This window comes from Leptinotarsa decemlineata, unplaced genomic scaffold (genome assembly GCF_025532065.1).
Source record: "Leptinotarsa decemlineata unplaced genomic scaffold, Ldec_3_MD MMD2_tig00001719_RagTag_RagTag, whole genome shotgun sequence".
NCBI classification, from domain to species: domain Eukaryota; kingdom Metazoa; phylum Arthropoda; class Insecta; order Coleoptera; family Chrysomelidae; genus Leptinotarsa; species Leptinotarsa decemlineata.
The window spans coordinates 3167680-3193597 of record NW_027412569.1 but is presented as its reverse complement, the minus strand read 5'-3'; the positions used below and the strand labels follow the sequence as shown (position 1 = coordinate 3193597).

Genomic DNA, 25918 nt, shown 5'->3' with positions numbered 1-25918 from the left:
ACTCATATATGTATGAAAGAATTTCATTGTGAAACAACGATAAAAATAAAAGCAACAATGAAAATTAATTGACTCTCTGGGGCGACTTCATTGATTCCAGTGGAGCATGGCTTTTTCAGCTGCAGGAAAATCCGGAAAAACCTGCAGCACCACATCGTCTGAAGATCTTGATCTGCCAATGTCCTCTCTCTCATAAAATAGAATGTAGGGTATCTCCAAAGGCTCCAATAGATTCAATACATCGCCAAAACATTTCGTGACATGACTATCGTCAAACTCAAACCAGTCCGTTTCGTCTTTGATCAAGGCGTAATAATGATCAAATTCAACGCTAGAACCACAGTGAACAATGACTGCATGAATATTGTAATAGTGGTCTGCTAGATTGAAATGTTCATCTATTTCGAACCTTCGAAAGAGTTTCTTGCTTCCGTCAGAGGTTGAGTCCTGTTTGAAATTCATCAGTGTTATTATTAGACTGACTGGTGCCTCATCTATACTTGTTTCCTTATAACAGTTAATTAGTTTAGCGCATGTTTGGCAATACAGTGGATCATCACCTGTTCAAGATTCAATTTTCAGATGATTTAACAATAAAATTTGCACGGACTGGTTATCAGTCATATTAGGAAAGCTAGATGAAGTTCCAGAAATTCACATAAGTTTTTACTACCTCTTGAACATTTACTGCAAAGTAAACAAGTGAGGATTTTTCCAGCAAAAGATTTACAAACAAAAGACGAGATGGAGTGTACGGAATCATTGAAACCAGAGCAGTCAGGAGTATTGATTTTGCTATTGTTTTTTTCACGAAAAGTATTCAACAAGAACCCCAAGAATTCAGCACAATCCTCTTGTTGTCCTAACGAGTATCTAGTGGACTTCAAAGACTCCAGGAAATCGGTTGGAAGGAAAGATGATACATTCTTGCGAAACTGCAGCTGCATGAACAGGTGTTTGAGTTTGATGAATGAGTAGGGAACATTCCCGTTCTCGTTCATCAATTAAACCTCGTTCTTGAATCTCTTCGTGATGAACAACACTTGTAAAATGCTATTCATGTAGCAAGTATTTCCTAAATTATCCAATCCAATTTTCTTCTCTAGATTTTCAGGACAACTCCACTGATTCGTACATGATTCGAACATGTTTCACATAATCTCCATAAGAACCATTTCTCAAGCTGCAATCGATCCTTCCAAGTGAAAAAGGGTTTCGTAGAAGGATCAATTCGGCTCTTGCTTTATGAAGTTCTTCTACTGAAAGGGAACCTGAACTACGAGGACTGCAACTCATATTTGAGGAGCAAGAATGACCTAAGTCCATTGACCGCACTGAAAAAAAAGAAGGTGGATCAATCATTTGTGAATTAACCTTGACAGGGGACTGATGGATATTCACATATCTGGGCTCGTTTCGAAGATATTTCAGTTCGGTACTTAAATTAGGGCAATGCATGATCTCATCAAAATTATGTGAAGGAGGAATAGTTCCAAGGACCGAAGCAGCATTGCCACGTTGAATAGCAATACTAATTCTTTCTATTGAAAAAGAGGTAGGTGATCTTTCGTTGCTTGGCCTATTCTCCTTCAGAGTTCTTGAACGAATAACAGAGACTCCGGGCCATAAAAACCATAAGTTGCAACCGCTACCGATATACTTGATAATGGGATCAAACCCGAAACCGGTCGTAAAATAAAAATTTTCCAGTGGTATTTAGACAAAAGTGTTTTTATTCAATTTATTCAAGTCATCACTTTTTTGTAAATTTCTTACCATATCATTTTTGTTGGCAACTATATACACAGGAATGTCGAAATCGGCAATGAGTGATCCTACTCTTCTTAGATACGAAATAGAACGTCTGTCTATGATCGAGTAGACCAAAAGCAAGCCATCTGCCCAATTTATGGTTTCTGCGGGAGGGAGATCATCTTCATTCTGTAAAAAATAATAAAATATTCAAAAAATTATGAGTTCGTAGTAGACCAGATTTGAAATAAATATTTGATATTCATGTGATCTATATTTGTTGCAACAGATCAGTTTTGGAAAATTCCAACTACCTTGTGTTAGTAATTTCAAAGAACTTTCCAGATGGGAACTCTTGGTGTAGAATGACTAATTCATAATCACCTATGAAAGATCGAAATAGCATTCAGAATATAAGCAATGGCAGATGCTGAAAAAATTAATATTATCATAATTACTTATGATAGATGAAAATCACCAATCGAAGGAGGCACGTGACAAATAATCAAAGGTTATTGGGAAACAGTTAGGAAAATAGGGATTACGAAAATATGCGCGATAGATTGTAAGATACAAAATTTCTAGCCTTGTGCCTCAAAAAATTATAGGGATACTTCACTCAACTATTTTCCTGAAAGAGAAAAAGCCTCTAGAGCCATTATCCCATTGTCTAATATGAATAACATTCCAAAGACATATGGAGTTAGATATTGATATATTTTTACTAGAATCGTGTTGAGAATTCTTCAGAGAAGTGAACAAAATTGAATGAAAAGGTGAGCAACAGAAAAAGGCTTTGATGGTGGCAACATACAGAGACAGAGAATTTCTGTTTTTTTTTTTATTCAACTTATATTTACCGATCTTCCGATACAATGATAGTGATGATGAGCAATGATCAAATTTAAATTCCGTTCTGTGACCTATTTTGATACAAACAGGGTCACTGATATCTATGGAAACAGTCCATTATCTCTTGAAGTAAGCTAGAGGAATATGTTAAGATACGAATGTTTCAGGGTTTTTCATAATATATCACACAAAATACAAATTGAGTATACAGGATCACTCAAAAAGTCTGGAACAAATAAAGTTGCTTTTTCTTCAATAGAATATCCTATATATTATTTCATATTTGAATTCTGATCAAAATTTTGAACAAAATTGATATAGCACATCATTTCCTGAATTCAACTGATATTTATTATGGAAGTCACACAAGATGGAGTTTGTGGATATGATTACAATTCAATTATAATTTTTTACAGAAAATAAAAAAGCATAATCATTCAGGGTTGATAAAAATGCATGAAACGATAAAATATATTTTTATTGAATGTTCAGAATATTTAAAATTTTATAAAAACAATATTCATGCCAGGAGAAATTTAGAGAAAATAATTTTAATAATAAACAACAAATATCTCCTTTGAAATTCTATTGAATAAGGTGTTCAAAGTGTTAACCATTCACCTCCTGACAGTATTGAACTCGCTGAACAACATTTTGTGGTGAATTATGTGAGGAAGAATGGTAGAAATTGCATGCCTTATTCTTTCTTGCAATTCTTCGATATTTGGCGGCCTATTTTTGTATACTACAACCAATCCATTTATCAGGAAAAGTTTCAACTAGATATCACGACACGTACCAAAATGTGTAGGAGCCCCATCTGCCGGTAAATTGGGATTGTTATTATTCAGGAATAATCGTCTAAGCTCTGGAATTATTTTGCTGTTGTAAAAGTAATAAATATCGTTTGGTGATCAAGTTTTCGTTCATAAAATAGGGTCCTATGACGTGTCCACGAATAATGCCACACCAGACATTTTATTTTTTGTGGCCGTTGAGTGTGAACAACATGTAGATTCGTCAGAAACCAATATATGGTTAACAAAGTTTACATTTTCATTCAATTCTACGATCAAAAACATCTTCACTCATTTTTTGTACCAAATGAATTCTATCTGGATGTAATTTTTGCAGTTTGTAAACTTTTTGATTGGGATATCGATTTATGTTATGATTCAAAGCTCTCTGTTGTGCCGAATTTATTGGATTTTCCACCACATCTAACATGACTTTCAATTAATTTTCTCATTTGTAACTTGTAACGCTTACTGGTCTCCCACTTTTTGGTCAATCTTTGACACCTCCAGTTTCATAAAAACGCTGCAATGTTTTTGAAACGGTTGATTTATAAAAAGGTTTCCCATTGGGATGTTATTCATTAAAAATATCCACTACTATGTCACAACTTCGTCTTTTATCACCCTATCTAATGATCATTAAAATTTCAATGCGCTCAGTATCAGTTACACGTGTAATTTTTGCGCGAAAATTATTCACACTTAATATATTTTTGACATGTGTTGTCAACATCATCACTGTCGGACAAAAGAAATACGCGTCGTCGTTATCGAGCTGGAAACTTCCGAAGGAAATTTGATGGACTATGAACTCAATGGACTAAAACATTTTTGGACTAAAACTTTTGTATCTCAACATTTTTCGCTAGCTATCTTACATATCAGCGACCCTTTACATAATTCATACAATGAAAAGAAAAATCGGGAATACTGTTATGATATGACTTTTTTCCCAGCTGGTAGGAACGTCTGGTTGGGTATTTCGGGAAAATTTTACTTCATGGGATACTTACGGATTTTGCGATTTTTTCTGTCATGATATTACGTGATGGTAGGAATTCAGAACACTTTTTATTTTTTGTCGGAGTCGATTAGTTTTCGAGATATAGCCTGCCAAAGTTTGTATGATGTCATATATGAGCCTTTTTTACTGAGCAATAAACGATTGCAATTCACATACTTTTCATTCAACACATCTTTTTCCATATCATCGCACTTTTTTCTATCCCTTTTCATTCACTTATTGCCAAATTTCTTGAAATAAGATTGAAATTCCATAATTTGTCACATGCTAACTCAACTTAACCTAACTCGACCTAAACTAACTCAGTCTAACCTTACTTTAGAATTTTAAAAAACTCTGTATCCTCAACATCTAACCTGACCTTCAAATTCTAAAAGAAACGTATTTTCGAATATTTACTTTTGTAAAAAACTATGTTTCCTCAACATCTAACCTGACCACCGAATTCTAAAAGGAACCTATTTTCGAATAGTGATTCGTGTGCACCCACCGACATAACCTATAAGGTTATGTCGATGTGTGCACCTGACAAATTATGGAATTTTATTATAATTTCAGGAAACTCGGCAACAAGTGATTGAAACGGGATAGAAAAAGGTGCGATGATATGGAAAAAGTTGTGTTAAACAAAAAAATATGTGAAATGCAATCGTTAATTGCTTTTAAAAGAAGGTGAAATATGACGTCATACAAACTTTGACAGGCTATATCTCGAAAACTAATCAAGTCCGACGAAAAATAAAAAATGTTCTGAATTCCTACCGTCGTCTAGTATCATCCCTAAAAAAATCGCGAGAATCTGTGAGTATCCCATAAAGTATAATTCAATTGAAATTGGTTACTGATGATGAAGTAAGGAATTATTTGTATGGAGTACCTTTTTACTATCGGAAAAATCGGCTAGTGCATTTGTGATCGACTGAAATGTCTGTGTAAAGTATGCCTTTAAATAGTTCTCATCATCAATTTTCTTCCTAGTTATACCATGTTTCACTATTTCTTTCTCTTTCCACTGATAATGTAACACTTCAAGTCTCACTTTGACACCAAACTGTATATCAACTGGGCTTGTCGAATGAAGGTGGCTATCGTAGTCTAATCAACAAGTTCAAAAATATGAAAAATAGAGATGAAGGTCCCAAAAATATGAGCGATAGCTTATTCGATTCGGAATCACCTCCAGAAAAATATTTTTGAAGGATTTTGGTGCAGTTGAAAAACTGCAATTGTTATTAACAAAATAAGATGAAAAAAATGGTATTTAGTTTTTCGTTAATAACTCAAAAAATATTAATATTCAAGCAACTTTGGAAAAAGTTCGTTAAAGAGGAGGAAATTTCCGATAAAAAAGTTTCGACTCTCGCAACTCTATCTCCATTATTTATAATTTCAATTTGACGTTGAAAATAGGGTTCCGCGCGGCTGTTACGGCATGCGCGCGCTGCCGCTAAAGAGAGTTTATCAAAAAAATAATTTTTTCATGACATTAAATGTCATTTTAAAAATTCGAAAAAAATCTAGTATCTTCTCAACACTCGAATGAATCGAGTACCGTAGAAAAAAAGTTTCATCGCCATTTTTCAAAAATGTATCAATTGTCAACTAACAAATTTTTTCCCAATCTCCGTTGGCATAAATAATAGGATAAAAGATATAAATAATTGGCCTATAAATTTTTATTTTCGTGGAGCCCTTTTGATATATACTTCATACGACCCTGCGATAAAAGTTTATAAAAATTTATTAATTTGTTAATTATGATTTTTCATAACTATTTCAAAATGTAATATCTAAAAATTGTTGATAGATTTTTGTTTCTCAATTGATATTCAGCTATGTTTGTTTTCACATGAAACAATGGCATTCACTACATAGGATATGATTTGTTTACGTAATTTGTTTATTGAATTGTTTTAAACAAATAGAGAAATTCACTATTTTTAACAAATTTTTTTTTGCTATTTTGTTGTCCAGAGATAATTATGATTGAAAAAAAATTATTTTGATTTTTAATTTTTAAAATCGATTTTTTTATATTTCGATTGTTTAAATAATTAGTTGAGAAATAATTTTTCTTTAAGAAATCATGATTTACACTTTCGAATAGTTTGGCAGAAAGAAAATTTTTTATTTATATTTCAATTGTTGTATTAGTTTAACAATTTGTTATAAACGAATATTGACAATGTAAATTTTTTTCTGAAGCAGAAAAAAATTATAAAAACAGCTATATATAATGTAGTGCCATAAAAAATTATATAATTGATTGAATTATAAAATTATAATGAATAAAAAAAATGTATGGCACTTTTTTATATATAGCTGTTTTAATAATTTTTTTTGCTTCAGAAAAAAAATATAACGTTGTTCAATATTTGTTTACAACAAATTTTCATACTAATAAACAATTAAATAATCAATAAAAAAAAATGTCTGACAAACTATTCAAAAGTGTAAATTATGATTTTTAAAAGCACAATTATTGCTCAACCAAATATTTAAACAATGAAAGTATGAAAAAATCGATTTTAAACAATTGAAAACTGAAATCAGGAAAAAAAATTTTTTGTTTAAATCATAACTAGACAACTAAATTCCTAAAAATATTGAAAAATTCATATCCAATGTTAATAACTGCCATTGTTCAATGTGAAAACAGACATAGCTATATCAATTGAAAAAAAAATTATCAAAAATTCTTGGATATTTCATTTTGCAATAGTTATAAAAAATGATAATCGACAAAATAATGAATTTTTATGAAATTTTATAGCAGGATCTTATGAAGTATATATATATATATATATATATATATATTTTTTGCCTACACCAAAATCCTTCAAAAAACATTTTTCTGAGGTGATTCCGAATCGAATGAGCTATCGCTCATATTTTTAGGACCTTTATCTCTATTTCTATTGTATCTACTATTCTATTTTGAACTTGTTGATTAGACTATCGAATCACTTTCTCTTTCCATCTACATCTATGTCGTAATTGACACTGTCATTCATAACTGATGTTCAGAATGATTTTCAGAATCAGAAGCGTAAATATTCAAACATTTTGATCACCTATATTTGTGAAATACATTTTGAGGTTAAGATAATAACTGATGCAGTTATTCAACCACGAAGTCATGTTTTTTGATCGGATCAACTACTTCAGTATTAGCACAGAAATGTCAATATGATGTTACATGAATAGCATGAATAGTAAACTTCCCATTCATTTCTCGGTAATCGTCAACAAATGTGCGCGCAGAAGTTATAATTAGATTCATTCATCTACTCATATCGACATTGTGGATGAACAGAGTTTGTTCGATGATTTTGGAGTCTCAGTCTGTATCTAATGCTTTTTGAGTTCCTAGGGCCACTATTCTCAAAGATGGACTGTTCATTTTGTGATGATATAAATTCATCACAATGATACCCAACTTCACCATAATATCCATGATTTGCATGCATTTTCAGTCATACCAAACATTTCTCAGACCTGTGCCCACTTTGTTGACGCAGGTGAGTGCCTCTTCATTTGCCTCTGTTTTTCAAACGCAGTTTTCAGATGAGGAAACAAAAATATTTTCTCGGCCTAGATCTGATGAGTGAGACGGTTAGTCAAGCAGCTCAAACCGTAATTCGTGGATATTTTACATGACAACCGCTGAGGTGTGAGTTGGTACGTTGTCTTAGTGAAACAGGATTTTTTTCTGCAAATGTGGCCTTTCAAGTAATGGCCTTTCAAGTAATGATGCGTGGTATCCTCCTCGATTAAAATAGCTCCATGACTATCCCAAAACAGTCGCCATCACTTTCTCAAACAAAAAAAACAGTTTTTTGTTTTATTAGAGCTGGTTTTCCTTTGCAGTCTATTGTTTGGACTGTATTTTTGTTTCGAATGTATAATGGTGTATGCAACTTTCATCTACAGTAATTATTCTGCGCCAAAATTCGGATTTATTCCGCCTAAAATGCGCCAACAGAGCACTGGAAATGTCCATTTCAAAACGTTTTTGGTCTAACGCAAGTAATCGCCGCAATCCAGGCACGGACAGCTTTCTCATGCCTAAATGTTGATTTATATGTGACAAACACGTTCTTTTTTATTTATCTATTTATTTATTTCATACACTATTCAACAGGATGAACCCAATTACAGATTAGGGAGTAACAGTGGCATTTACAAATATGTACTTACATAATATAATTTGTGAATCTTTATAAAAAAAAATCAAAACAGAACTGTCAGCTAAGAAATATCTTTTGATTTGTGTAATCTGACAGTTGAATATATCTAGGACATGACTAACAAAATCAGAGGTATCGTACATTGTATAAATTGGAGATTTTTTCATTATATTTGTACGCGGAGTGTTGAGATAAAATGTGACACTATTCCTAGATGACCGACTAGGAACCCAAAAATTCAACATATGTAACAGTTGAGAGCAGGTGATGATATTGTTTATGACCTTGAATAAAAAAAGAAATGAATAATATTTACGCCTTACCTCGAGACTACAAAAATTTTGAGTTACAAGCAATTCATAATAGGGTATTCCTACAGTAGGATACGCGCCTTCAAGTTTAAAAGACATATATTTAAGGAAGCGCCTCTGTGGGGTTTCCAGTTGATTTATATGAACCTGATAGTAGGGACTTCACACGACAGATGCATATTCCAGGCTAGATCGAACAAAAGTGAAATAAAGTAATTCCAATGTTGAAGCTTTTTCGAAGTATTTTGTATTTCTAACTAAGAATCCATACATGCGATAAGCTGCTGTTAGAGTAGTGTCAATATGTTTATCGAAAGAGGGGGATGAATCAAAAGTAACACCTCGATCAGTGCGTGTATCAGGACGCTCCAGAACTTGATTGTTTAAGACGTAGTTGTGTAAATTCAGGTTGGTTTTCAGTGAGTAAGACATTACATTACATTTGGATATGTTGATAGATAGATTATTCTTTCGACACCATGTAGCAATGCAATTTAAATTCAGGGCGAGACGTTCGCAATCATTAGAACACGTTATATTGTGATAGATTTTCAAGTCATCTGCGTATAAAAGGAAATTGACATCAATCTCAGCTCCGACATCATTAATGAACATATTGAATAGTAGGTACACCAGATGTGGCTATATATTCGATGGACTTGAGGCCATTGAGTTGGACGTACTGCTTACGGTAATTAGTGTATTTATTTCATTGGATAACCCAAAAGTCGAAAGCTTGTTGAGCAGGATACTATGGTCAAGTCTGTCAAACGCTTTGGAAAAATCAGTTTAGATGACGTCAGTCTCATACTGACAATCAATACCATCTGCAATACATTGAGTGATTGTTACAAGATTCGTAGTGGTTGAACGTCGTTTCATGAAACCATGTTGATCAGGGCTAATAATGTTGCTGACATGACAATAGATTGTCTTCTCAAGAAGCATCTCGAACACTTTACAAAAGTTGCATATGTCTATAATTTTGTATCTCACTTTTATCTCCTTTTTTGAAAATTGAACAGACTTTCGACATTTTCCATATTGATGGTGCAGTTGATGTTTTCAGTCATATATTAATTAGAGTTGTTAGTGGTTCAGCCAGAGCTGAGGCACAATCTTCAATGATGAATGCTGAATTGATGTTGATGATGATGAATTTAGGCTTTAATTTTTTTAGGGTATGATGAACATCTTCAATACTAAAGTTATTGATTGCTAAGCTGGGAATATCACTACTGTTGTTCGCATGGTCACTTAATGTTGACACTATATAAGAACCACTGAAGAAATCTGCAAAACCATCAAGAATATCTGAGGGATTATCGAGTAGCATGCCTTCATGTAACATTTTATCTCCGATTACATTCGTATGGTTTGAGTTGTTAATGGATGACCAAAACTTATTGGGGTTATGGATAATCTCGCTCTTAGTTTCTGAATGAATTTTTTATGAGCTATTCTAATGGCTGCTTTGATTTCTGCCCGAAGACGTTTGAATTCATGAAAAGCGTGAATGTCGCCATTTCTTTTGTATTTACACCAAAATTTTGTTTTAGTTCGAATTTTCTTCATCAATGCACCATCAAAGGAGGCTGGATAATTATTTTTAGATTTTATCGAAAATTTTGGCACGCAGCGTTCAAATACACTGTATAATTTTTCATAAACGTGAAGACAGGCATCATCTGCATTGCGAAATGCATTCAGAAACGTCCAATCGAGATTGAGGATCAGCTCATACATGATCGGAAAGTTAGCTTTTTTAAAATTGTATGCATCTTGAAACATGATGCAAATTTATTCTTCGAGTTCGTTTTGCAGTTCAGTTCGCATGTTATTTCCAAAGCAGAATGATGACCGTCCTCTTTTACTAATGGATCTAGGGATTTTTCAACGAGACAGAAGTGATTGCAGAACACAGGTCTAAAAGTCTGTGCATCTCATTGAAAACAAAGTTATTTTGCGATAAGCCGAAAAACTCTGACATGTTGTTCAACAAAGTTATGCGGGCTACTACGATCTGTTTCTGAATATGACGCATATTCAGGTACGTTGAAGTCCCCAGCCATCAGAATTGCATGGTCATTCAGTGGGTCAAGCGATGCTACAGCTTCCCAAAATGTTTCAATTTCTTTTATCGTTGTTTTAGGGCAGATATAAACGCATATCAGAAAGAGACTTTTATCGGAGAAAGATAATTTCACAACTACTGTGTCAATAAAGCCAGACACTGGAAAATGATAATTTGACAAATTGACTGGTGATGAGACAATATCTTCGTGTACAGCAATTAGCACACCGCCACCTCTACTAACATCGGTAGCAGTGAAATATTCATAACCTCAGCTATCTCTCTCACTTCAATTCGGTGGTCATCTAGCAACGTCTGGTCAGTAGAACAAAAAGAGCTTATATGGCTCATGAGCAATGTCGGAGGACAGTGGGACACGCATGTGGTCTTTCACCCCGTGTAGTCACCTGGATCTACACTGCAATAATAAGGCCTATGTTAACGTACGTAGCCATTGCATGGGGATCGAAAGTTCTACAAGCAACGGCCATTCAAAAATTGTATCAAATACAGCGATTGGCTTGTTTGAACATCACAGGCGTCATGATAACATCACAAACCGCGGTAATGGAATTAATTACTGGTCTGACCACTCTGGACCTGTACGTTAAGGAAGTTGCGTTAGTGGCCATGTTACGAGTGCGCACGGCTGGTGTAAACCTCGAAGTAGGAATAGGTCAATTGAGGCTGAGCCTATGGCGAGAAGCGCTTACTACGCAGCCTCTGGTGCAGGCAGCCAGTGATGCAATTGAACCCAGGTTTGTGTTTAATGAACCCTACAAAATACAAATGAAACAGAACACAGAGTCAGATGATCCAAATGCAATACGCATATAAACAGATGGTTCAAAAACCATAGAAGGCTCAGGATGTGGAGTGTACTCCAGATCACAAAGCCTTAGGATTAAGTGGGGAATGGAAGAAATATCAGCGTGGTACAAACAGAACTGGCTGGTATCTCAATCGCCACAAAAGAAATGATCTGGAACGAAATTTTTGGCAAACAAAAAAATAACAATCTGCATTGAGAGTAGACAAGCTCTATCAGCCTTCAACAGACAACGTGTTACTTACCACAGGGCTAGTAGCTGGAGTGCCACAAAGATTTAGCCAAAGCCTTGGTAGATACTAACATTATCCTGAGGTGGGTTAAAGGATACGACAGGAGAAAAGGTAATCGTATTGCTGACTCTTCAGCGAGGAAGCGGCTGGACTGAGAATTTTAGGACCCAGTGACACCTACGGCCTGGTGACGACAATTGCGGAACCAGCCAAACGTCACACACATGCTCAATCCCTAAAGAGATAGGATTGAATCAAAGGATGCAATCTTGCCAGAATTACCCTGGGCGACCCTGTTGAACTGGCGCCTAAGAAATATCTGGCGATGACCAGGAAAAATCTACGCTAAACAGTAGGATTTCTGACTAGCCACTGTTAACTAAGAAAACACCTCCATAATATGGGGCCAGTGAACATACCTCTATGCAGGATATGTGAACAGGAAGATGAAACTGTCAGGTATATCCTATGCGAGTGTCTATCTTCAATAAGAGAGTGTGTGTTCGGCGAGTCTTGACCTACACCTGCCAATATAAAGGAGATGTCTCCTAGTGATCTGTGGCAATGGGTTACATGTGGCCTAAGTGCTGTGTGCCTAGACTCACCCTTCCTATTCTACAGAGATACAGATACCATTTGGTGATATTTTTGCCGGTTGTTGCAGTTTTTGAACGTCTCAGACGTTCATTGTCTCCCAAACTCTTACGGCCCGTTTACATTCAGCTGCCTAAAATTTCCATGTGGTAAATGATAGTGCAGAGTCCCCTTACACAGAATCCAGCTCATCTTTGATTTGCCCACTCAAATCAAAAACAGATATTTGACGACGGCTCGATACTCGATTTTGTCATATTTCGTGGAAAAACACTCACATCAACTTACTGAAACGACTGTTACATAAAAACTCCGTGTCACTTAGTGACTGAAACTTAAGTGAGTAACTGTCAACAGATGTACAACGAAATTCACTAGCTTGTATTTGCGAGTACTGCTACCTTCATGTTGCGGTCAGAAACTTTTCGGACGACCCCCTTATAACGAATTATCCAAAAACTTCAATGTGGCTTACTTCATTAAACAGTATATGCAATGAAGCATCTAGTTCAAGCAAAGCAACGAAATCTATCCCAGGAAAATAACGAAAATTTCTCATATGCATTTCAATTCTGTTTTTTTTTATGTACATGATATTCGGAAAACATCACCCAGACAGAAAAATATGAGTAATTATTTTTTGGAAAAATTTCATCAATATTAATATTTTTACCTTTTCTTGGAAAGTCTCAGTTCAAACAGGAATCAAATATCAGTTGTGAGCATTTCATCGGCATAAATATTTGTGTTAACGGAAAATTTATGATTCGATACTAATGTCGATATTTCGTTTTTATTATGGATTCCAAAGAAATTGATGGCATGTTTTCGATTACCCGGAATTGAGGAAAGATATTATTATTGATCGATGAATGTTTCGTTGAACCGGGATTTCCGAGCATTTTCTTGCATGAAAACAATCTATTTCGACGAAAAAAACAGTATCTTGAAGCAATACACAGAAGTTACGATACAAAATTTGAATTGAAGAAAGCGCCATTGAAGTGAAAAACAGTGTTGGTTTCTTTCTTTTGTATTTCAAGGATGAAAAACGGTATCAAAAACGCAAAATATATATATAGAGAAGAAACGAAGCGAAGACAAGATAATATAAGGCGAGGAGAGGAGAGGAGAGAAGAGGAGAGGAGAGGAGAGGGGAGGGGGGGGAGGGGAGGGGAGGGGAGGGGAGGGGAGAGGGAGGGGGAGGAGAGGAGAGGAGGGAGAGGAGAGGAGAGGAGAGGAGAGGAGAGGAGAGGAGAGGAGAGAGAGAGGGAGAGGAGAGGAGAGGAGAGGAGAGGAGAGGAGAGGAGAGGAGAGGAGAGGAGAGAGGAGAGGAGAGGAGAGGAGAGGAGAGGAGAGGAGAGGAGAGGAGAGGGAGAGGAGAGGAGAGGAGAGGAGAGGAGAGGAGAGGAGGAGGAGAGGAGAGGAGAGGAGAGGAGAGGAGAGGAGAGGAGAGGAGAGGAGAGGAGAGAGGAGAGGAGAGGAGGAGAGGAGAGGAGAGGAGAGGAGAGGAGAGGAGAGGAGAGGAGAGGAGAGGAGAGGAGAGGAGAGGAGAGGAGAGGAGAGGAGAGAGGAGGAGAGGAGAGGAGAGGAGAGGAGAGGAGAGGAGAGGAGAGGAGAGGAGAGGAGAGGAGAGGGGAGAGGAGAGGAGAGGAGAGGAGAGGAGAGGAGAGGAGAGGAGAGGAGAGGAGAGGAGAGGAGAGAGAGGAGAGGAGAGGAGAGGAGAGGAGAGGAGAGGAGAGGAGAGGAGAGGAGAGGAGAGGGAGAGGAGAGGAGAGGAGGTATACCAGGTGCCACTTTCCTGCCCGATAAATTGAACAATCAGAAAAAACATGAAAAAAAAATCAATTTTTCCACACCATACGACATCCATTTTCTTAACCATATAGTGAAAACGAATCGGTTTCTAGAATCGCGCGATGTGACGCTCTACAAGATGCTTAAAAATGCAAGTGCAAAAACACGGAACAAATTATTTCAACCCACTGATAACCAATAATTAAAGATGACTTTGAGTGAATACCAATTGAAAATTTGAATATCTTGAAAGAAAATTTCAACAAACTCATTGAACGGACATGTAATGAATCAATTACAAGTTCCACAAAGGAAAACCGATCTAAAGGAGCTGAAGAGTTCAGTTCTATTCGGTTATTCAATAATTTTCAAATAACTCATCTTTCATTTTCTTTCATTTTGTCGACATTCAAAAGTTTGAGTTCCAAACCGATTTCTTCAAAATGTAATATTTCATTGTCATAATTGTACCCATGCCCTCAGACAAAAAAAATGCTTTGCGAATGTAAAATTGGTTCACATTCAAAAAACTATTCATATGATCTTTTATTCTTTGGAAGGTTCTCCTTGTTTGACCAATATGAAGTTTTGAGCAAGAAAACACAAGTCACTTATAAACCTCTGATCAATTCGAAAATAAAGTTTTGATTTTATTGTTTTGATAAATTTGCTTGATTTATTATTTGTTAGATGAGCCACGCCATGTCCACATCTGTCCTTTTGAAAAAACGAGCGATGTTATTGGTGGGTTCACCAAAGTTTGTCCATATATTAAAACGCTCAATATTGTTCCTCTGAGTGGGATAGACCTGGTGAAAGAGGTTGTTATTGCAGTTTTTTTCGGAAGAATTGAGTCGATTTTATGTCTACTTTGCAAACATTGTCGCCAGCGATTTGTTTGATGAGATTCAGTTCCCACTGAAAGCTACTTACTTTGAAGCATACTATTGAACAGTGTTGATAAGTATGTGTCGAAAAATCATGTTTGTCAATGTCCTTGTATGATTTGTGGAAAGTTGCAAAATCATGTTCATTAATAATTTCAGTGATAGTCACGTCTAGAAAATTTATTGAATTATTTACCTCTACTTTAGTGGTCAATTCCATGGTTGCATGAAATCAACAAATATGGAGTACAAATGAGTGGAATTTCAGAAATAGATTAAAAAACGCTTGAGAAAGCTATGTATAGGATGAGTTTACAAGATTCCCCGGCCCATTGCTACAGGAAAAAACAGTTTTTCGAACTGCTCGATTGTTTTTGCATTATATTCATGAATACTATTTTTCGAAATCAGCATACTGGGTTACACAGCCGAGCGTGGCCAACCAAAGTTATATATTCTTTCAAATGGAACACCTAATAACAGAATACGTCATTCGACTCCATATTTTTTCAGCTCTCTAATGAATTCTCGATTTCAATTTCGATACAAATGGAAAAATAAAGGGTATTCCATTTTTAAAAGTTGAATTACGTCTGTTTCAAAATGAATGAAACTTGACCGGTTTTACGGAGCACCCTATATATTTCCGAAATTATCATAATGCTTTCGACTAACTATTCCTGAAAAAATCCACCTTATTGCTGTAGACCAGGTGGTGAATTAAAAAATATTGTCTGCAAAATAGGTTTTTCTTGAATAACTTGGCAATGCCGCAATCGAAATTCAAAAACAGAAATTCCCAGTATGCAAGAAAATGATTTTAAAAGATAGTATTTATCGATATGACTGCAAAAAAATGAGCAGTTCAAAAAATTGTATCCTCTTATAGCAATGGACCTAGGGAATCTTATTGACTCACCCTGCAAGGAAAATATCACAATGAGATAAATTAAAGCCAAGGAAAAGTTAATGGGAGAAAGAAACTTGTACTGCCCTCTTGAGAGAATTTTAAAACCTTCCAATGCTCAATGTGACAGAATTCAAAAAGTCTTTCTTTGAGTCTAGTAAATCAGGATAATAATTCAACGTGCCAGTAAACGATATATCAATTTGCAAATATGTATAACTTCTGGAAGAAATGTTTCTATTCGAAATCATCTATAATCTAAAAAAAACAGTTTTGTGAGTTCGTTTTATTGATTAGTGTTTTTTTTCACTTCATTGTGATTTTGATTCCACAGCACTAGTTTCTTGCTCAATCAGGTGAGCTTGGCTTTTAAGTTTCCGTTGTATTTTTATATTCAGGTAGCAAATGATAAAATCAGCAAGAAAAAAGTGACAGCAAACCTTGATTCTTCTCAAAAATAACCTGTATCATTCGCAGTCGTAGATAAATATTTTTCGATCTGATTAATAACCAGTTGGAAAAATCGAGTAGAAAATAACCATTGTAGTGATTTTGTTTAACGCATTCGAGGTGAAACTAATGAAAATTGAAGTTCTCATAGCTTGTTTACCGGTTTCAACTCATAAATATTTACCTGAATCTTATGAACTGTACTCTTCAAACTGTTTTCAACATCGTAAAGTATACATTCATGACTTTTTTATTTTAGAAAATTATTTCTTGGAGAGTAATTGATTTATGCATCAATGTAAACAATCGTTCAATGAAAATTGTATGCGTACTATAAGAAATTATGATTCAACTCTAAATATGATATAAAACGAAAATTAAAAACGAATGAGAACGAAATATCACTCAAATTTGTGAGCATGTTTTTATATTTTGTAATGCAATGTGATATTATTTCAGGCAATAGCAAAGAAGTGAGCTATTTCCAATGAAGGAAAATGAATATTTATGTAGTTCTACTTCTCAAATACATGTAGGTATAAAAGATATAATCAATACTAATAATAAAAATGGAGACCTTGGCTTATCAAAGCGCCTGACGTTCGCTTTTCTCAGGTTGACTGGGCTGAAGTGTCAACACCTTAGTCTACCGCAGTCGCGTGATGGGTATAGAGGTTCCTGACGCAAGGTGCAGGGCCTGCCGCGAGGCCTATGAGACCCTCATGCACTTGCTATCATGTCCAGGATATGCGGCCTATATCCATCGACATTACGTGGCCCTAAGAGTGCTATATTACCATCTACGGCACTGTTACGTATTGATGAGACACCGGTGTTGCCCTACGCTCCGGAGGATATTGAATCGGTTGTGTGGGAACGGAGAACGAGAAGTGCGAATTTATTGGAACTATTCATTCCCCACCCTCAGACTCATACAAGCTAATAAGCCTGATGTAGTCCTCGACCACCAGAGTAAAACGATATTTGTCGTGGAGTTTTCAGCTCCGGGCGAGACGATTATCGTCAGAAAAAAAGAAAGAAAAACGGATAAAATATCGAGATTTCCTCTTCGAACTCCGCAGACTCTATCCAGATCACTCTGTCAAGATGGTTGTTCTGATTATTGGAATCCTTGGTGGAATGATGTCCTCTCTACTCTCGAATCTTAACACTGCTACAGCACACTTATTTTTCAAGACACAAATTGCACATTGGGGTCTCAGAAACCCAATAGATGAAATGGAGTTTTTTTCAAGTTGGTAATATTTTTTTATTGTTTTCACACATGGAATTATTGAAGTGGTTATTTTAGAGAGTATACAACATATTGAAAAGTAGTTTAAACAAATATTCCATTCTTGATAATATCAAATTGAAAAAAAGGAAAAAAAATTGTAACAAAATGTACGATTTTTTAGAAATTCACCAAAAAAAACAAAAACTAAAATTTTCGAATTCTAAGTTTACGAAACGTTTTAACTAAATATAATTCTGTTATATTGTGCAATTGAAAAAATTATAATTCCTCAAGTTTTTCTTAGTCAGTCTAATGAATCAGGCTGATAAATCAGCCTCACAGCTCCTAAATACCATTGCCCTGTGTTCATTACAAAACGATTTATGGCACACGCTACAATGCATATTTGTTTTTCTGTCTTTTTTTCTGTCGCAAAAACTACAACGAACTTTTCGTCGCAAATTTTCGTCATCATTTGGTGGTGGATCTGGCACAGGCTCATCCAAGATTTCCATTATCTTTTGACGCAGTGATCTTCTAAGCGTTGGCAACCGTAGTCGTTCCCTGAGAAATGGTATTACCAAGGACATTCCCAGCTCTTTTAGGAAATTCCTGCGTGTCCGAGTTTTTTTTTCTGCCCAATCTTCCTTAGCAAAGGTAAGCAGAATCATCGAATTGATACCACTTCCATCAAGCATACCATAAAACACTCGCATAGGCCATCTATTTATTTTTCGTGCTGTGGTATATGAATGGCACAACTGATCGAAGGTGTCTGTACCACCTTTGGTTGCGTTGTATGTCTCAATTATCGTTGGTTTATTTGTCTCGTGATCAATGGAATCGTCATGGTGTAAGGTAGAAATTAGAATCACGTTTTTATTTTGCTTGGGTGTGAAAGAAACTAGAGTTTTGTTATTATCGAAAGCGAATAACGACGACCCTACTTTCTTTTTGCCAAGAAACTAGGCGGAATTTCTCTTTTGTTTTTTCGCAAGGTTCCTACCATTGTAAGCTTATATTGCTCAGATAGAAGGTTAGCCAATGGAATCGAAGTGAACCAATTATCAAAAGTTAGGTTGCGATTGGTATTGTGTATGGGTTCGGACAATTTTCTAACATAATAGGTTGGCACACTTTCATTATTTTTGCAGTTCACTTTGCCCACATAAGGAATAGCATTCAACATGTAATAGGTCTTAGCATCATTTAGCATTAGTATTTTCAAGCCGTATTTATCGGTTTGCTGGCCATATAGATGCGGAAGCTACAACGGCCACGAAAACTCATCAGTTGCTCGTCTATTGTGCAATATTCATGGGGTGTGTAGTATGCCTTGCAGTTGCTTATATATACATCCCATATTTGTCTAATTGGAGCAAATTTATCAGTCTGACGTCGTATATGTCTATCAGCCTTGTTATCAAAGCGTAAGTTAGTAGCTGAAACTGAAATCTCTGCTGGGACATGGTTGTCCGGAAAATTCCAATCCCAAAGCAAGGGACCATAATTCTTCTGTGCTGCAATTTGAGACACGCAAAGCTCCCGCTATATAGAGGAGACCAATGAAAGCTCTTACCTCAATAACATTTGTGGTTTTGGTGTAGCTGAGTTTGTTAGTCTCATCGTGGTTTCTCTCAATTTGTTCATTGGTGCGTATGGTAATTGTTTCAATGATAATCAAATTCCAAGTTTCTAAAGGGGTTTCTACTTTTCTAGCATCACCTTCAGCACGGGCAAATGTAAAACAATGTTGTCAGCTCTCAAACGACCTCTCCTCTGAGGAACTATAGATGACCACAAGTGGTTATTTTTACCTCTTAGGACGCTTTTATTTCTCGTTTCTCTTGGATGCCTTTCTTGTTCATTCTCACGAGCATTGTTTTGTTCACTGCTATTTCCACTAGCTTGTTCACTGTTATTCTCACCAGCTTGTTCACTTTCATTTTCACTGTATTCTTCATTTTCATTGTCACTGTTTTGTCCATTTCCACCACTCTGTTCACTTTCACAAGCACTTTGTTCATCGTCTTCCTCATCTTCCTCCATCAAATAATCGTTTTCGCTATCCGAAAATTCTCCAATTTCATATCCATTTTCATGATCTGGATTGCTCCAAAGATTATCTACAATCTCCTGCAGTTCCTCCTCTGTTAGCGGACGAGTATCGTTTCTTTTATGCCTCGACATCTTCCTTCAAAATGAAAGATAATAAAATTTCTAATAGAAAGTATGTAACTTAATCCTGCACACTGGGGTCTCAGTAACCCAGGAGCAGCTAAAATCAAAATTTACCACTTACCTAGGAGCGATAAAATATTGTGCGTCCTGCCTCACTCGTATACAACTGTTAACTGAATTTACATGGCGCTGGCCCAAGGTCACGATCGAAAGCCTGCTTACAAGGTAGAATATAAAGGGCACGTGGGTTTTCTAGACCCCAGTGTGCAGTAGCAGGGTTAAAATCATACCGGCTTGCCGTACTACGGCATAAATCTTAGCCGCACAGAGGCAGAAGGCTGTCATTCTTGGGTCACTGCGATTGCTCGGGGCACATGATTCTCGGACCCGATGATCACTTACCCAACGGTGTGGGGAGTGGGCATTGGTTGATAATGCTGGCGCGCTCTCCCAAATGTATCGGGGCTTCGGCGGCCTGACCAGCGCACACTATGATGAAAAAAAAATAATAATGATGGCTTTTATTGGTGGTTCCATACAATAACAACCAATCGAATGGCAGGATTCAATATCTGCGAGTGATAAATCATCGCAGTGATTGCTCTAATATCCAACCATGAGAACAAAAGAAAAAAAGAGAAAAACAAAAAAAACAATATGCTATCAAGAACAATGCAACAAGTATCCATATACAGTAAAATTGAAATACAAATATATATTATATATATATTTTGTTGAGCTTGGAGATAGGTTGATTGATTTCGACATAATTCGATCAGTTCCGATTCATTCTAAGAAGATATTTTTTTATCTTTCGTTTGAAGCTTCCTAACGGAAGATGTTTATATTCAATGGGTATTCGATTATATGAGTAGGCAATGCGGTAAGTCGAAGATCCGCGAAATTGAGAAGTTTTATGCTGTGGTATTGTTGAATGTGTCCTGAATCTCAAATTAAGATGTTCTAAAAGGTTCTAAAGGATATTTCTTCGAAAGGATAAGAGAACAGATGGAAAATATATTCTCGCTTCTTCGAACCCGTAATAAACCTAATGTATACCTTCTGAAGGTTTCGAATTCTAAAACAGTCACTCTTCAAAATTCCCGGGCCATACACCACGTCTGCGCACTTGGCATGTGAAAGAACTAAAGCATCGCAGAGTATAATTTTACTTCTTTCATTCAGAAATGCTCTGTTAGAATATATCATTTTCAAATTTGCGTTACTCCTTTTCAGAATTTGCGAGGAATATGTGTTTCAAAACGACGATCGTTGCCAAGATATAGGCCCAAGTTTTTTGTAACTCCTTTCAAGGGAAGTTCTGTTCCATCTATTACAATATTTATGAGGTCAGAACAACGATTTCTCGCCGCTGTTCTACCAAAGAGCATGACATTAGATTCAGATGCATTAACAGATAGGCAATATTTAGTTGACTAAGATAATAACATATCGAGATCAGAAATTTTGCGCATTTAATTGTTGTTCATGATGGAGCGGAGTCCTTATAACACTTTTATGGCCATTGCTTCACTTGAACTTTTTTTCTTATCAAGAAGCAGTGTCAAATCAAAACACGAAATTGGTTTCGATCCATTGTTTTGAAAATAATAAATGTAGTATCACTCTTAGCACAATTATTCAAAAACTCATGGGTAGAATAAAATGAAATTTCAACAACTTTCTTCTGAAGGTTGGTACTGATTGAAAAAGCGATGAATGCAGTAAGGCTAGTGCCATCTAAATATGACATCTGTTGAGTTTTATTTTGAATAAGAATCACTTTGTATTTGTTTGACATTTTGAAAAATAGTTGAATGACAGTTTTTGTAAACAAGAAGAATAAAAAACCGCTTTTGAAAGAAAAAGGAAAAAGTTTGCGTTTTACTTATAGCAGTATATTCAGAAACGATAAACATTGTGCCGGTCTTCGAGCGGATATACTAATAGTGCACATTTCTAGGTAAATATAAACATTGTGCTGGTCCTTCAGCCTAGAGAACGGCAAAATGGAAACACGTAGCAAGACTGCCAAAGCAAAAAGCGAGAGTCATAAAAAGGATGTCACCACCATTAGCGAAGTTAGAAAAGTTGACAATGCTGAACGCGATGCCACAGAAGACAAGTTATCTGTAGTCTCGTCCAGTAGAAGCAGTAGAAATGATGGTGCACAGTCTAAATCGGCTTCAGTATCTTTATCTGTGAGATCCAATGCAAGTATTTATATGAGAAAACTCATGGAAGTCCAGGTAGAAGCTGACGAAAAAATGGCTATATTGTTGTCTAAGCAGTTCGAAATGGAAAAGCAAATGATTGAAAATAGGTTGGCATTAGAAAAAGCTAGACTAAGTGAGAAATTTGATTTGGGAGTAAGTAATACATACCGTTCGGAAGGTGACAACATTTCGTTCAGAAATTCACATCATTCAAAAGATGACGAGATTTCTTCTGTTGATTCTGAAGTGAAAGTGCGTAATTGGTTGCAAAATACGGACGTCAAGAATATGACAGGTAAGAGGTCGTTCCACAAAAGTCAAATTGACAATACTCATAATAGTACAAGGGCTTCGTTCGAAAATAATACAGGGGCAAGACATACACATTATAGAAAAAATGAAGAAGCTTCAGGTGCAGAAATTAGGCAGTTGTTGGCGAGACAATCAATTGACAAAGATTTACCAATTTTTTCTGGAGAAACTATTGAATGGCCAAGTTTTTATCAACAATTTCTTTCAACAACTAACTTATTGGGTTTAACAGATGGAGAAAATATGTGTAGGTTGAGGAAAGCTTTGAAAGGGGATGCTAGACGATCAGTGGAGGGATTGTTGTTATCTATTTCATCAATCAAACCGATTATCGACATTTTGATTAGTAGATACGGTCGAGCAGATTTGATTGTGAAAAGTCTGGTCAATAAAGCCAAGAATTTTCCTATAATGAAAAATAATAACATCGAAAAGGAAGCAAACATTTGGTTTAGTTTTTCCAAGAACACTATGTGTGTTGGGTATGAAGAAAATGGAGAGCTTTCCATGAATGTGAACATCGGTGTGCCGCACGACTCTATATGGGGACCGATATTTTCCATTTTACATATCAACAATACATCGAAATATGAATCTTTCCTAATATATTCAGACGGCACAACTATTATGACTTCGGAGTTCAATGAAAAGTCACAGATAAAGTATTCAACAGTATAATCAACCCAGAAATACTCATTATCAGAGTATGTATGAAACCAAATACTCTTGTAGATGGCAGACTTTTCTATTGTAGTGACAAAAAATAAATTCTCAGAATTTTTCATAGATGAGTGCTCATTTTTCGAAGGGCATTGAGAACTACCTGTACTTGCGTAGGAGTGTGAACAAAACGCTTTTAGGAATGGGACATTTATCGCCGTTCATAGCTCTCATTCCAATTTCCTCGTTTTTTGAACTTTCGAGGGCATCTGGAAACTTATTGTTAGGTCTCAACAATTCTTATTCTGTGGCCGTTTTCGATGGGTGTTCTCTCTGGTCTATGAAACCGAATATATTGCAAGTGTTCCATGTAACGAGTTAGTATCTTCCGTTCAGTTTGACCAATATACTTTTAATTGCAATCTTCACAGTTCACTTCGTAAATCTTCATGTCGTTTTTCTTCTGGGTTGCATGACACTTGTTGTTTTTCCAGATTTGAAATTCACTTCCATATAACATTTTTCACAAACATGTTAACCAATCCGTCAGTGTATTCTGGTTACTATAGAAGGACTATGAATTATGGGTCTTCGTTTTTCTGAAAGACTGGAGTAGTACTAAGATACTCTCAAAATGTTTTCCCTACTTAAGTTATCCATTATCCCAAATATAAATCTGACTCATGAATTTGAAAATAATGAATAGTTTCAAAAACTGAATGTTCCAGTTATGGGAAATGCCGGTGAAGGTTTGAAATTTGATATAAATACTTGTATGTAGGATGAATACTAGCACTTTCAGATATATTCCTGACAGGTTTCATCATTGTCAATAACTGAATATGGCGGAATTACATTTTCTTGTCCATAGATTGTCCCCTTGAGCAAAGAAATATATTATAACAAGGAAACAGTTATGAAGGAGATGGTTGAAAGAAATGTTTTTCCTTCAGTATAGTGGATTTTTCAATAAGGAAAAAATAATTGAAGATTGTCTTCATAAATTCTCGACATTTCATAGAGACGATGGATAAAAATGCACAGCTCTTTCATTCAAACCGAAAGAGATGATCATATTAATTGATATTTTTGAAAAATTGAATGATTAGATTCCAAAACTATGCACTTTTTAACAAGTATTGGACAACCTGAAGCAAGCAGCTTCATCGAACCAGAACCTGTCAGTGGTATCGCTTTAGGCTTTGCCAAAAAAAGATTGAACACTTGGATGGCAAGAAGATTTATGGCATCATCATCCAGGATTGGCTGACACCAAGACGTTTATTCACCCTCCGAAACTTGATACCAAACAGTTGTTGAACTATAGTTGGGATGAACTACGATGTCTAACAGGCCTTCTTACAGGTAACTGTCATTTGAATCATCATATGCAGAGACTCGGACTGTCGAAAGACAGTGTGTTTGAAACGTGATGAAACAGCAGAGCACATACTTTGTGCCTGCCCCGCTGGGGCCCGAATAAGGTTATTGGAGTTCGCCAGAGCCGTTCTCTTACCACCTGACCTGAAAGACCACTCACCATACAAACTAATCGGCTTCGTTAAGAAGTTGAATTTATTTGGTCGAGTGTGAATAGGTGTGAACCACAATAAACCCTTGCGGGTTGCGGTGAAGGGTTGAATAGGCCCACTTACTTTTGACCCAACCCAAACTAACCCGAAATACGAGACGATATAGAAGATCCGGGATTTACGAAACAAGTTGAGAGGATTGCGATAAAGAGTATGTTGTTCAAACTGAGCCGGTTATGATAGATCGCTTTAAAGAACATGTTTTACAAATTTGGCTTCATGAACCAGACAAGTCTAGTGTTGCTGAATATGCTTGATATAAAGGCCACAAAACGAATGAGAAAAAACTTTGAATTGTTGAGACCTGTACATGACAACAAGTTTTAAGATGCCTTCGGAAGTTTTCAAATTGAAAAATGTGAAATTATATCTATGTTGAGGTAAACCTCAAAACGATTAGCAGCTACATATAAAAACATCAACATAGCTGTTGGAAATGATTTTATTAGTCATCGCCTGGTGATGCTAACTTGGTTAGCGAAACGCTCGAAAGAAACAGTACTTTTGTTCTGGTGTGGAAAAAATGTTTTCAATAGATACGTTAATGGATATTTTCTATGCCATATTTCCGGGTTTGTCTCTTTTCTTCTGTTTCACCAATCTCCGCCTTTTGAAGTGGGAAGAAAAACTTTCCTGAACAGGGTAGCACTAAATCAAAATTTTGGGGTATTGAAGTTCATATTGTCAAATCAATTGCAAAACTTTATGATTTGCATTCATTTGGCAAACTGAAAAAACATTTGTCCAAGTACGAAAGTCCAATTCGAAAAAGTGTGTAATACGTGTTCTGATATAAAGATTTTGTTAGTTTGGAAAATTTATCGACTTCTGGCACATCAAATGCATTAGTCAAATCCATTATTCGATATGAGATTAATAGGAATACGTAATTCCTAAATGTCATTTCAAATATTATAGAAACATGATATAACATTATTGAAACATGAGAAAAGTCATTCATAGTTACTCCTTCATTTCAGTCATTAACAAGAAATTAAATTGAAAAATTTGGAATTCGTTTCT

General features: G+C 35.8%; 1 protein-coding gene and 1 long non-coding RNA gene across 2 annotated transcripts in view; both read right to left on the bottom strand.

Moving 5' to 3' along the window:
* LOC111502382 (ras-related and estrogen-regulated growth inhibitor) overlaps positions 1-25918 on the bottom strand; it is an 82237-nt gene that overhangs the window by 6057 nt on the left and 50262 nt on the right. The window contains exon 4 of the mRNA XM_023156458.2: positions 1777-1941. Within this exon, the coding sequence (XP_023012226.1) occupies positions 1777-1941 (165 nt within the window). The remainder of the gene's footprint in view (positions 1-1776; positions 1942-25918) is intronic.
* LOC141482678 (uncharacterized) lies at positions 3065-4136 on the bottom strand. Its single transcript, XR_012465654.1, has 2 exons — positions 3404-4136; positions 3065-3349 (listed from the first exon to the last, which is right to left on the bottom strand). It is a non-coding gene; the product is annotated as an uncharacterized lncRNA (long non-coding RNA).